We start from the raw sequence: 12,384 nt of genomic DNA on the forward strand, positions 1-12,384 counted from the left end.
CTAATGAAACGGGCCTAGTTTTACAGGGGAGATGCGCACCATGCGCACGTCGTTGTGGTGATGTCACGGGTGGGCGGAGCCGAGCGAGATCTGCTGCATCTGGTACACTTACGTGATCGCGCGGTTCCCGGGGATGCAACCACAAATTTAACATCGGTTTCTTAAACGCACTGAAATTAAATCACGACGCCGGGGCCGACAAAGCGGTAAGCGATGCATGCGTTAAAACCTCGTTACGCCTTAAGAAAAAACACATTTTGCCTGCTTCCTTGATTTATCAGTGGGCTTGGGTGAATTGGTCTTATGTGGTCTAACGGGAGCGCGAGCTAACAGGCCAGATAATATGGATGCTGGAGCGCAAAGCAAACAAATCACCGGGGCCCTTCCTGGTGATGAAGAAGCGGAGCAAGTCAGATATTAACTGTAAATCATTTCCGTTTGTTTAAGTAATCCATTTCAGTAATCTATTAACACAGTAGATCGCAATCAGCATTTTATAGAGCATGCAAATTATCTCATTGTCGATTGTTGCTTAGATTCACATCAGTAAATCGCCCCTCATCTTTATATTGTGAATGAATGAATCATTTGTGTATTTTCTCTTGTTGACATCATATTTGAATTGAGATTCCGTGACGCGGACAGTAGTGCGACATTTCTTTCACGCAGACCGACTAGCGCAGTTACGTGTGGATCTGTAAACGGCAGGAATGGGAATACAGTGCTGCGATTCTGATTTCGATTACGATTCCTTATTAACCTTTCTTTAAGTACTTCTGGGGGGGAAACAGAAATGCAGTTCGCATTTAATATATATTGCCAAATGATAAAATAATTTCAAATTTTAACAGTAAATAAAACTTGACTTTAAAAATAGCAGATTTGTAAACTTATTAAACCAGAAAAAACTTGTAATTCCTTCAAAAGGTATGTGCGCCCATTTCAATGACATTTCAAAGACTTTTGGATGCGGACTAAATGCTGTCGAATAATTAGCCCTAATAGAAATTATATATATATATATATATATATATATATATATATATATATATATATATATATATATATATAAATAGTGGTAACATAATTAATTGATAAATTTAATTATTTTATAGAATACTACTTAACTACACATTTTCATCTGAACAACCAGTTATAAGATTCAGATGTAAGTATCACGAGCCTTCAGTGCACAGAACACAGTTCCGGTTTTCTGTTAAAGTCGGCATGAAATGAAACATAAGTTAATTGCGTGGTGCAGGTATGTATGACGTCACTTTGTAGGCCAACCTGCAGTTAGCATCACACTGATTCTCTGGAGGAACACCCCAATTCGATTTTCCCATAGGCTTTTGTATTATTGCTAAAAAGAAGCTCTGTGATCAACAAAAGTTTGATACTTGCACGCTTTGTCAATCAAGATAATTATCACAGATGAACACAACTTTTATGATTTTTGAAGCCTAAATCCAGTCGCCAGAAGTAAAAAGCTAAAGGTAGGCTATAAACGAGCTAAATCACGGTCCCACGAATTCAACGTCACCACCACTAAGCTTCCAACAACTCTTTCAGTTTTTTATCTAAAAATATTTTCCCAGAACGTTTGAGTTAGAATAGTTTATAAGAGCACTATTATGGGCATAATGAGTCTGTAAACGTGGACTGAGCTTACCTTTTCGGTGTGATTACGTTTAATCTCAGGTGTAGTCCCATTTAGCCACTTGTTAGCAACTGCTTTTTTTCAAGACACGTAACAGCTTAAAAAAAATCACGAGTGGGGTAATATTGATATATTTTATGGCGTAGAATAAAACATGAAAGTGTCATGAGCTTGTGTTCACCACAGTCCTTATTTCAGCCATTTAACCAAAACCCCATTCAAAAAACCAATTGACTTCGGGACGATGGAACCGTAAGTGCTAAAATGCTAACTAACCCACTTCTGCGTTTTGGCCTATAAAGTGATATCATGCCTGCACCACTCTATAGTTTTTACTACATTACTTTATTGTGTTGAATACCCCCGAAATGGCTTCTCGAATGAGTGAAAATGTAGGGGATTTTGTCCATTTGGAATTTATTGGATATTTGGATAGTTGGGGGTTTGCTATTGCTGTGATGTCATGTGAGTGACAGGTTGTCCCGCCCTCGCACCAGTAAATACGTCATCAGAGAAGAGGTGTGATTCCAAGAGGGAGGATAAGTTATTTTGATTAAAGATTATGAAGGCGCATGAAAAAGAAGACGTGCAAGGATAAACCATTATCCTACACCATTGTTAGGAATCATGGGTGGGTCGGCCTGAAAGTTTCAGTGAACGATGCTGAATGCAGCCAGGCCCTTACTTCAGCTCCTGAAACCTCATCACAGAAAATGTGCATCTATGACACATAACTTTTGTTTGTCACTATGTAATTTTATCATAATTTGATCAGATGCTTATCATTAACATCTGTATTAAACACAACCTACAATGAGCATCGTATGGATATAATATACCTTATTTGCATACCACTATATGGTACGCCTATTCATTAGAAATCTTTGCAGACTTTTCTCTTTGATTTCTAACTAATCTGACTTACAACAATGTGCACAAATGTGTTCTTGTGAATCGTCCCCCCACTCGGGAGCTCTGAATGCTTGTCTCAATTTTGGGGGTCTGGCAGTGCTGAGTAAACTATCTGAGATACTACAGTCAGCTGAGGAAAGCTCAAGATTGATTGGACACAAACCCAGGCCTTTCCAGACATGATGAGACAAGCAATCACGTGGAGAGACAGATTAACGCTTGCTTTATTCTCCCACCGGCATGAAACCATGTCAGTCTTTGTATTTCATGTGCTTTAGTTCACCACAGTAAGCCTGAAATCTACAGTCTACACATGAAAATATGGATTTGACTGATTCACAGGGCAACACTTATGAAAATCTGTCATCACTCTGCTGGGTTGTGAATATGACATCTGCTGGAAACTGAACCCTGTGATATCCTGTGGTATCAATTTCTCTTTCCCGGGACCAACACGCGAGAATCAGCTGACAGGAAAAGTGTGAGTCAGCTAGTGAATCATGAGTAATACTTCTGATCACTAGTAGAGAGGGCTAGTTATGTCAGCATTACAGTAGTAAAGGTCAGGAATAGGATTAGTTCAAAATCACTGTATTTGTGTGCAATTGAGCTAAAGTTGTCATTAGACACATCTTTGTGATATTGTTCTTGTTTCAATAGCCTGAACATTAATCTATTGACATCATACAAAAACAAGCAGCATGATGCTCTTTGTTGTTTGGTCCCTGTTAAAACCTTTATGCCGTCTTTAAAAGATCCAGCTGCTCTGTATTTTTCTCTAAGTTGAAGTATTGATTTGAAATCCATTTAAACTACCAATTATCTTGAGTGGTTTTAGTGTTGAAACCTCAAACTATGATCTGGAGAATATTGGAAATGTTCTCTCTGCAGGCTGTTCATCTGATAATGCGTTTTTTTCTGTCCTCTGAGGTTTTAAAGGCACGTTTGTAATCAGTACATATTTAGCAACTCCAAGGGTTATTAAACAGACGTCTGAGATTTTGTTGAGTGGTTTTATTTAAACAACAAAGCACTTGGAAGTGGGAAGAACTTGGAATATGAATATAATTAAATATTTTCTTCTCAAATCATAGATCTGTCAAATTCAGTTGTAGTCTGACTTATGTTTACACAAATGTCTGTTATGAAAGAGAACCTCACTCCAGTATGTCTGGTCTGTTTGAGAGTATTCCAATTTTGTGACATCAAAAATCCATTTTCATTATTATTTTCAGTGTTACTGCAAATTCATATTATGCCAATTTACATGCACACATATCAAGCAAAATAATTTTTATATATTGCAATCAAAATTATTCAACCCCCACCCCCTGAGTCTAATAATTTACAAATGTAAGCTTTTCTAAAAGCATTTTTTCCCCCTAATAAAGCTATATCATAATTTTTCAACCACTATTCACCGCTGCTGTTTTTAAGTCACTTATTAGTATGGTATGGTACAAATTGTGTTAAAACACAATTAAGCCTTTGGAAAATCTATAACACAACTGAATTGGCATGTGCTGTTACACATTCTTTTAGCCCATGCATGCATGATGTGCTAAAGTTGAGTAGCAAAGATGATCAATTCAAAAGAGCTCTCACAAAAGCTATAGAGAAGAAAAACACAAAAGGCTGACTTGAATTGCTAAATTTAATTTTGATAGACTTTAATGGAGTCATGTGATCAAACTGGGACTTTTTGGACCCATGGATGTCTGGTGAAAAAAGAACACCATCTTCATGGCCAAACGTGAAGGTGCTCCAGTCTTGTTATGGGGGTGTTTTGCTGTTGCAGGAAGTGGAAATCTTGACTTTATGAAGGACATCATGAATTCTTTGAAGCATCAAGCCATTTTGGCAAAGATGGTGATGCCTTCGGTGCAGAGACTGAAGCTTGATGATCAATGGACTTTCCTGCTGGACAGTCATCCCAAAGTATACAGCTAAATCTACTGAAGCTTGGTTCAGGCATCAGTCGTAGAATGTTCTTTATTGGCCTGGCCTGTACAGTCTTCAGATTTAAATCCCATTGAAAATATTTGCTGGAATTTGAAGAAAGCAGTGGTAACGTGAAAACCAAAGATTAGCAATGATCTGGAAACTTTTTCTATCGAGGAATGGACCAAGATTGTAGTAGAGAGGTGATAGAAGCTTCTAAGCACTTACAGGCAGCATTTATTGGAAGTTGTAAATAATTAGACTGTTGGGGATAGAATCATTTTGTGCATGAATGTTTAGAGCCAATTTGAATTTTTTCATTTTTCATCAGCATTCTCAGAATCACTCAAATGTGTATTGATAAACTTTCTGATACATAAGAAAAAACAGTCCTTGGCACTCGAGTAATTCATTTTTAGAAAAATATAAAAAGCCTTTATTCTTTTTTGGCTTAGATTTTAAAAACAGGTGACAAGCAACGGCACACCTGCACATTGCGACCAATAAGCCTTCATCAGGGTGTCTTTATGAAAAACTTTGATACCTTTGAACCTTTTTTTTTATATATATATATATAAAATTGTTCTCAAAATTGCAGCAAAATGTCTATATAGATATATATAGATATATAATTATATAAAATTTAGTTATTCTCTTTCTCTCACTCTATATACTGTATACATATATATATATATATATATATATATATATATACATACATATATTTTATATATAATATATAGAAAATATAGTTCATTTACAATAATACTTTTAGATATATATGTTACATATTAAATATATTCGATAATACTCATGATATAACGTTAAAAAAGTAATCTTAATTGCCGCTGTGATTTTACAGATTTAGTGATTTCTGACATTTCTGTGATATCTGTGTAGAAGAGTAGACATGTTAGTGGTGGAAGCAGCCTAATCTACTATCACTACTTTGATTTGACAACACCACCACGGCTCTCTAATACTAGGAACAAGGGGCTTTTTGTTGTGAAGGGAGGGTTTTGTCTATATGCCATGCCATTTGATGTCAGTTAGACCCCTGATTGACCAAACTACATGAAACATATTGCATGTCACACTGAATGGTAAATTACTCACACTCGAATATGGATTGTATAATAAATAAAGGGAACTTAAGTAAATTTATGGTGACTGACTAAAAAAAAAGCCTGATGAAGAGAGAGAGAGAGTGCAAGAAAAAATCAGTAGATGACCTAAGCAGATCATGAGGATCCTTAATTATTTTTTGATTCATGGCAATGATTATGATGAAGGGCTTTTAGAATGAGGTCAGTGTCCTTTTAAGAGTTTGTTGTAATATCATCCAGCAAAGTGTGTTTGTGTGTGTTCAGATTGTTGAGGACCTGATACACCATGGCTGACCAGCAGAGGCAGCGCACTCTCTCCACCTCTGGAGAATCACTCTATCATGTTCTGGGTGTTGACAAAGTGGCCACTGTCGATGACATCAAGAAGTCATACAGGTGAGTGTGAGAAGCTCCAGCCCTTCCTCAGCATCCCCCTTCTGTTCTGCTGTTTCTCACTTTTACTGGCCGTGGTTTTCATCAGATGTTCATCAGCTAAATGCAGCACACAGCAATGTGGAACCCTGCAGCTCAATAAAACTAAGTGCATTCTGGGACTGTTTCCCACGCACAGTTTTAGCTTACTTTAGGACTATATGAAAATAATGGATCTCATTATGAAGTGTTTTTTAAAGAGATATCACAGTGTGAGATTTTCATGGTACATTAACCTATACCAGAAATATCACAGCATTGCTATCACTGTATTGTGCAGCAATGATATTTCATGATTCACAATACCAATTTATAACACAGAAAAAAATAAACAAAAAGATGATAAATTACTGTGTAAAAGTTAACTATTAACTTTATTTCTACTTTGTAAACATTGCTTCACTTATAAAGGACAAAGAAATAAATGAAGTTGTTCTCATTTATTTGTTATTTTTATTTATTTATTATTAATTCATCGTTTTTTTAAATAGATGTTGAATTAAACAAGATAACAAATTAGGTTTTATATATATATATATATATATATATATATATATATATATATATATATCAGGTCTGTTGAGCTACATTCAAGTCTGTTATATTGATACAAATAAAATATATATTTTTTTCATTATGTCCAAATATCGAAATCTGAATGCATTTAATGTAGTTTGTCGTGTTTTTTTTTTTCTTTTCTTTTTTCATCTTTTAAAGAAAACTGGCATTGAAATATCACCCTGACAAGAATCCTGATAACCCTGAGGCATCTGATAAGTTTAAAGAGATAAACAATGCCCATGCCATCCTTAATGACCCAACAAAGAGAAACATCTACGACAAGTATGGCTCTCTGGGACTTTATGTGGCTGAACAGTTTGGAGAAGAGAATGTCAACACTTACTTTGTTCTGTCCAGCTGGTGGGCCAAGGTAAGACTCATATAATGACATCATCATCAGCAGTGCAGTATAGAAACAGACATTAACCTTCAAAAGTTTGGGGTCAGTTAGATTTTTCTAATGTTTCTGAAAGAAGTCTCTTATGCTCACTAAGGGCTGGTTCACACAGAACACGTTTTTGCTGTAAAAAAACACAAGATGCAGGTCAGTGGAACGGAAAAAAGCGCAAGGTCTAGAGGTGCGTTTTAAAAAAATGTAACTTCTTTTAAATTGAGTGCCACGTTTTTTGAATGCTGTGTCATGCAAAAGACGTGAGCGCAGCGGTCAAAGATGTCCGTCTAGCGCGTGTTTACATTGAAAAGCAATGGAAAAGTGGTGCAGTGGAATGGAAAAACGCATTCTGTGTGAACATTCTCTTTAAGGATGCATTAATTTTATATAAAATACTGTACAAACATTATTTATAATGTAAAACACTATTAAAATTGAAAATAGCTGTCATTTTAATATATTTTAAAATGTAATTTATTCCTGTGATGACAGCTTATTTTTTCAGCATTCTTCGATGAATAAAAAGTTAAACAGAATAGCATTTATTTGAAATAGAAATCTTTTGCAACATTATTAATGTCTTTACTGTCGCTTTTGATCAATTTAATGCATCCTTGCTAAATAAAAGTATCAAATTCTTTCAGAAAAGAATGGTAATGCAATTCACTCTAATTTATTGTGTTGCTCTCTGTCTCCCCCTACAGGCTCTGTTTGTTTTCTGCGGCCTGGCCACAGGCTGCTACTTCTGCTGTTGCCTGTGCTGTTGTTGTAACTGCTGCTGTGGGAAGTGTAAACCACGGCCACCCGAAGGACAGGAACAGGAGTTCTATGTCTCCCCTGAGGACTTAGAGGCCCAACTGCAGTCCGATGAGAGAGGTTAGGTTTGTTCATGTGTGTTATACCCCCGTAACATGCAGCATGTAAACAGCTATTCCTATTGTCCTGAAGACTCTTTGTGTTTAAACCATTTTTTCCCTTTTGAAATGTTTCCACAGAGGCAGGTGGAGGTGAGCCTATTGTGTTGCAGCCCTCGTCTGCCACAGAAACCACCCAGCTAACGTCCGACGGTTACCATTCTACTTACCACACTGACACCGGCTTCAACTAAAAGCCTCACCCTCATCACCTCCACCCCGTGGCTTGTCTCTCGCCACTCTGTGCCATCTAGCCGAGGGGAAAAAATGAATGGAAAGTATCCTTCAACTACAACAAAAAAAAGCCTGTTTTCGAGAGGGAGGAAAGCCAGCGATGGAGCTGAATTCTTTAGCCTATCCTGTCCCTTATTCACGCACCACTTCCATCACCCACACAAGAGTGGCACACATCCGCCTCACCTTAAAAAAAACGAGCTTAAGAAAAAAAGATAAAAAAGATCCTGTCGTTTACCCTGATCTCTTTGTTGCCTTTGACCTCCGATCTTGCCTTCCACTCGTTCCCTCGCTCCTCCAGCCAGATTTGCTCGTCGTCCTGTGGCATGCACTGTTCCTTGACTTTGTTAAATGAATTTTTCGCAGTTTTTGGGTATATTTATTGACATGAGATGTTTGTTCCCAATTATAAGTACTTGAGTGTGGTTTAAAGTTGACTCCGTGAACTTGCCATAGGTGTTCGAAGACTAGTGCGGCTGCACTGAGAAAACAGCAGGAATATATTTCACTCTTAAAATCTCGAATATTCTCTTCGCATACCGCTCCAATCCTCCTGGGTTACCCAGAGTTTGAATCTTTCGTGTCCCTGTAGGCCATTTTATCTGCTTTGTGTCATGAGTTTAGTTTTGAAGTTAACGACATTCTACATTAATTGGGTTCTTTGGATTGCTTCGCTCTGTTTTTTCCGTTTCATTACAGCTATACTTTTTTGAGAGAGAGAGAGAGATCCAAATGATGCAATTGATAACATGCCATTTCTTCTTAGTATTTTGCTCATTTACATCTGGGTGTTTGTGTTTCTGTGTTGTTCTGTGGACTATTTGCAACAAGCTGAGCCAAAATTAGGACTCTTCTCTATATGTGGAATGGATTTAACTGTCATCTCTGTGTAGTTTGTAGGTTGTTCATTGATGTGGACACTCAGCTTTGGTCTTAGTGTTAAGCTCAATTTGGCCCAGTTGTGTCCCTTTTCTCTCATCAAAAGGGAATCGCGAATGCAAACTGACATAAACTCCCATAGTGTCATATCTTGAGTGTGTACGTAAGGTGGAAACCTAAACCGATGACATTTTTGTATAGATATACAATCTACACACATCATGTGTATGTACAATATATGTATATTTTGGGCATTTTTATATTTTAGTTGTTGGCGCATATAGTTAAGATAACTATTGTTTGTGTCTGTGGTTCTGGCCTCTTGTGGTCACTTGAGACTCCCTATGCCAAGATATACTGTATATTGTGAGAGACATTTTTGCAGTTATTAATTTCTGTGCGGTTTCTCAGATTATTTATTGAAGTGGCAAAACTCTTTTTAACACTACTAGCATCTGGATACATGCACGAAGTTCAGTCTCAAAGCTTGATAGGGCAGTTTATATATTTTACACAAATAATATAAAGCCTGCTTTTAGGACATTTCTTTAATGCGTCCAGATTTAGAACAGTAATGAAAATAATTTTGTCTGGGCATTTTAAAATAAATTAGCATAAGTAATCAGAGGTGGTAAAATAATAAATATGTAATTTTTTATAATTGAAGTAATAATCATGGGATTTTTCTCAGTATTAAGGATGGAGAGAAATATACTTAGTTATCATGAAAATAATTCTTAAAATCTTAATTGTCCTAAAAACAGGCTTTTTTCTTTGTGCAAAATGTATCTTTTTTCTTCTTTTTTTTTAGCCTTGCAAATTCTTCCTCTTTCTGAGGGCAGAGTTCACAATAAAGCAAATGCAATGTTTTTTTGTTTGTTTTTTTGTTTGTTTTTTGGCAGTTACATTTTCCTTCATTTCGTGAAGTTGAATAGATTGAACAAACTTGCAGTCTTAAGCCTGGAATACACTACACGACTTTTAAAATCGGTATTTTAAAACACTAGACATCATACACTTGCCGACTTTGTAAATCGTTACAGTGGAAAAACTGGGCATCACCAAACAACTGATGATCACACACTACCAGACCTTCAAGTCGTTCCAATCACAACAAACTGATGTAGAAACGCGTGCCTTGTTGCTAGGAGACGCATGACAATTGAAAACAATATGTGTTAAAAAATCATTTTGAAATATCAAACATGTTTGATATCCTCCGACTGCATGGAATCAAACTTTGCAGCTAAAAAATCGGAGACTGTGACCATCATACACTACATGATTTTCAGTGAAATCTGTCAACTCAAATCTTCGGACTAGCCCTGACTTTCGGCAACTAGCATCAACAACATGTCCAGGACGGCAAAAGTCGTGTGTATTCCAGCCTTTAGATGACTTGAAGATTAATTGAGCTGCTAAGGTTTGATACTTATAAACACTTTAGCGTTTATTTGATAGATTCCCCTTTGAGCAGTCTCATAGATGTGGCATTAATTAATTAAACTATTAAAACACAACCATTATTTTTGTGTCATATAGCCTAGTTTTGTGATAGGATTTTGAACCTTCATTGTGTTGCTCTTGGTTACGTTTACTCTTTGTATTTTCAGTAAAATTGTGAATTAGATGGTGTGTGGCCATGTCACCAACAGCTGAAAGGCTTTGAGACAGTATATCTGAAAGTGCTTTAATAACCTCCTTATACCAAACCTGATTTTCTGAATTTGCAATTTCAAACCTTAAGATGACCATCGATGCCATATTAACTCGTGCTTTTTACTCAAACATCCCTCACTGCCTGCTTACATGGGCAGGTTTGAATTGTGTTTGTCATCTGTCTGTTCTCATTTTTCCTTATTAGCTCTAACTTGAACCTAATACAAATGTCACCAGCCATGTTTATTCACATTTTCTAGTTACTCTTCAAAGGCCAATGATTTTTCATTGAATTGTTTACATTTCGTTATTAAGTACAATGCTATCTTCGATCACTATCTGCTCTCTTTCTCCTCTCTCTCTTACTCTGTTTCCCATTCCCTCGTTCCAATGCTCTAGATGGTTTTTAATGGATGTTAGCCTCAGTGGTCTTTTTTCCTGTGCATTTATCTGTATCAGAACTACACTTGTATAAACAGTATGGCTTATTCATTAAAATGTTGAATTTTAAGTTGAATGAACCTTGCTTAAAGGAGAAAAAAAAAAAAAACATACTGGAGTAAAATTGTCAAGAAATTGTTGCATATTATGTCTTCAGAAAGAAGAGAAAATATTTAGTGTAATAATAGTGAAATGGTAATTTTATGCATTTTTTAATTTTATTTATGATCTTATTTTGTCATGTTCATAATGAATTGTCCTTGTTTCAAATGGTATGTTAAATGAATTTGACTCTAAAACTATGCTACTCATAGTTCTACAGTGAAGGTCTCTTGTACATACACTGAATTATTAAAAATAATAATAGTAGACCTTTATTTTGTAGCATGGTTATTGTATGACTAAAAGATAAAAACATTTATTTGCTGGTGTAAAATAAATGTTTATGAACATTTGATGTGACTGAGAGTAGTCTTCTTAAAATTGAAATAACAAAATGAAAAAAAGAGTGACATGAAAAAAAAAAAAAAATATGATGGACGACGAGTTAAGTGTGAGAAATACCACATCCTCTTTATGTAAGCTGTATAGAAATAAAAGGCTGAAGAAAGAACATTTTATAAAGGAAATGATATTTAAACTTTGTTTTTATTTATAAATATAAATAATGTAAAATAAAAAATAGATACATTTTTAAACCTTTAATGCATTACTTAATACTATGATTGGGGCTGTGCATTGCTACATTTATGAATAAATATGCAATAATATATGATAATATAATAACATATATAGTACATAATATATATATATATATAACAACAATATTGTTATATAATATAAAAAATAATAATATAATATAACAATAATTAGAATATGCAATAATAAACACACATCTTCTACACCATATATTGTATCTTCATATGAGAGTGACAGTACCAGCAGCCAAATCAAATTTCCAAAAAGTACCTGAAAAGCACGTAAAAGTGTTTTTAATTGTAATTTTTTTAATGAACAATAACAGAAAGGCATTCATAACTGTGAGATTAACAAAGACTGAAATTACAATCAAATGTCCCATCACATTATACACAACAATGAGTGTATAGAAGTGAGTTAAGAAAGAAAGAAAGAAAGAAAAAGAAAGAAAGAAAGAAAAAGTAGGGTTTTATTTATTTATTTATTTTATTATAAAACCAAAGTCTTCCAATAAAGAGTACAAATACATTGCTTTGGGACTTTTCATCCCTCTCA

General features: G+C 35.4%; 1 protein-coding gene across 1 annotated transcript; it reads left to right on the plus strand.

Moving 5' to 3' along the window:
• The first annotated feature begins 56 nt into the window (after window positions 1-56).
• dnajc5aa (DnaJ (Hsp40) homolog, subfamily C, member 5aa) lies at window positions 57-11,585 on the plus strand. The gene is made up of 5 exons (XM_082189377.1): window positions 57-206; window positions 5,884-6,015; window positions 6,769-6,982; window positions 7,708-7,879; window positions 7,999-11,585. Exons 2-5 carry the CDS (start codon window positions 5,906-5,908, stop codon window positions 8,109-8,111), a joined length of 609 nt encoding a protein of 202 aa, XP_082045503.1. The 5' UTR covers window positions 57-206; window positions 5,884-5,905; the 3' UTR covers window positions 8,112-11,585.
• The last annotated feature ends 799 nt before the right edge of the window (window positions 11,586-12,384 follow it).

This window comes from Leuciscus leuciscus (assembly GCF_965113295.1).
Source record: "Leuciscus leuciscus genome assembly, chromosome: 13".
Lineage (NCBI taxonomy): Eukaryota > Metazoa > Chordata > Actinopteri > Cypriniformes > Leuciscidae > Leuciscus > Leuciscus leuciscus.

Excerpts from the sequence above, each read along its gene's own strand:
- dnajc5aa (XM_082189377.1), top strand. The coding sequence starts at position 5,906 with ATGGCTGACCAGCAGAGGCAGCGCACTCTCTCCACCTCTGGAGAATCA. Across the intron at positions 6,983-7,707 it reads TGTCCAGCTGGTGGGCCAAG|GCTCTGTTTGTTTTCTGCGG; the intron begins GTAAGACTCATA and ends CTCCCCCTACAG. Across the intron at positions 7,880-7,998 it reads ACTGCAGTCCGATGAGAGAG|AGGCAGGTGGAGGTGAGCCT; the intron begins GTTAGGTTTGTT and ends ATGTTTCCACAG.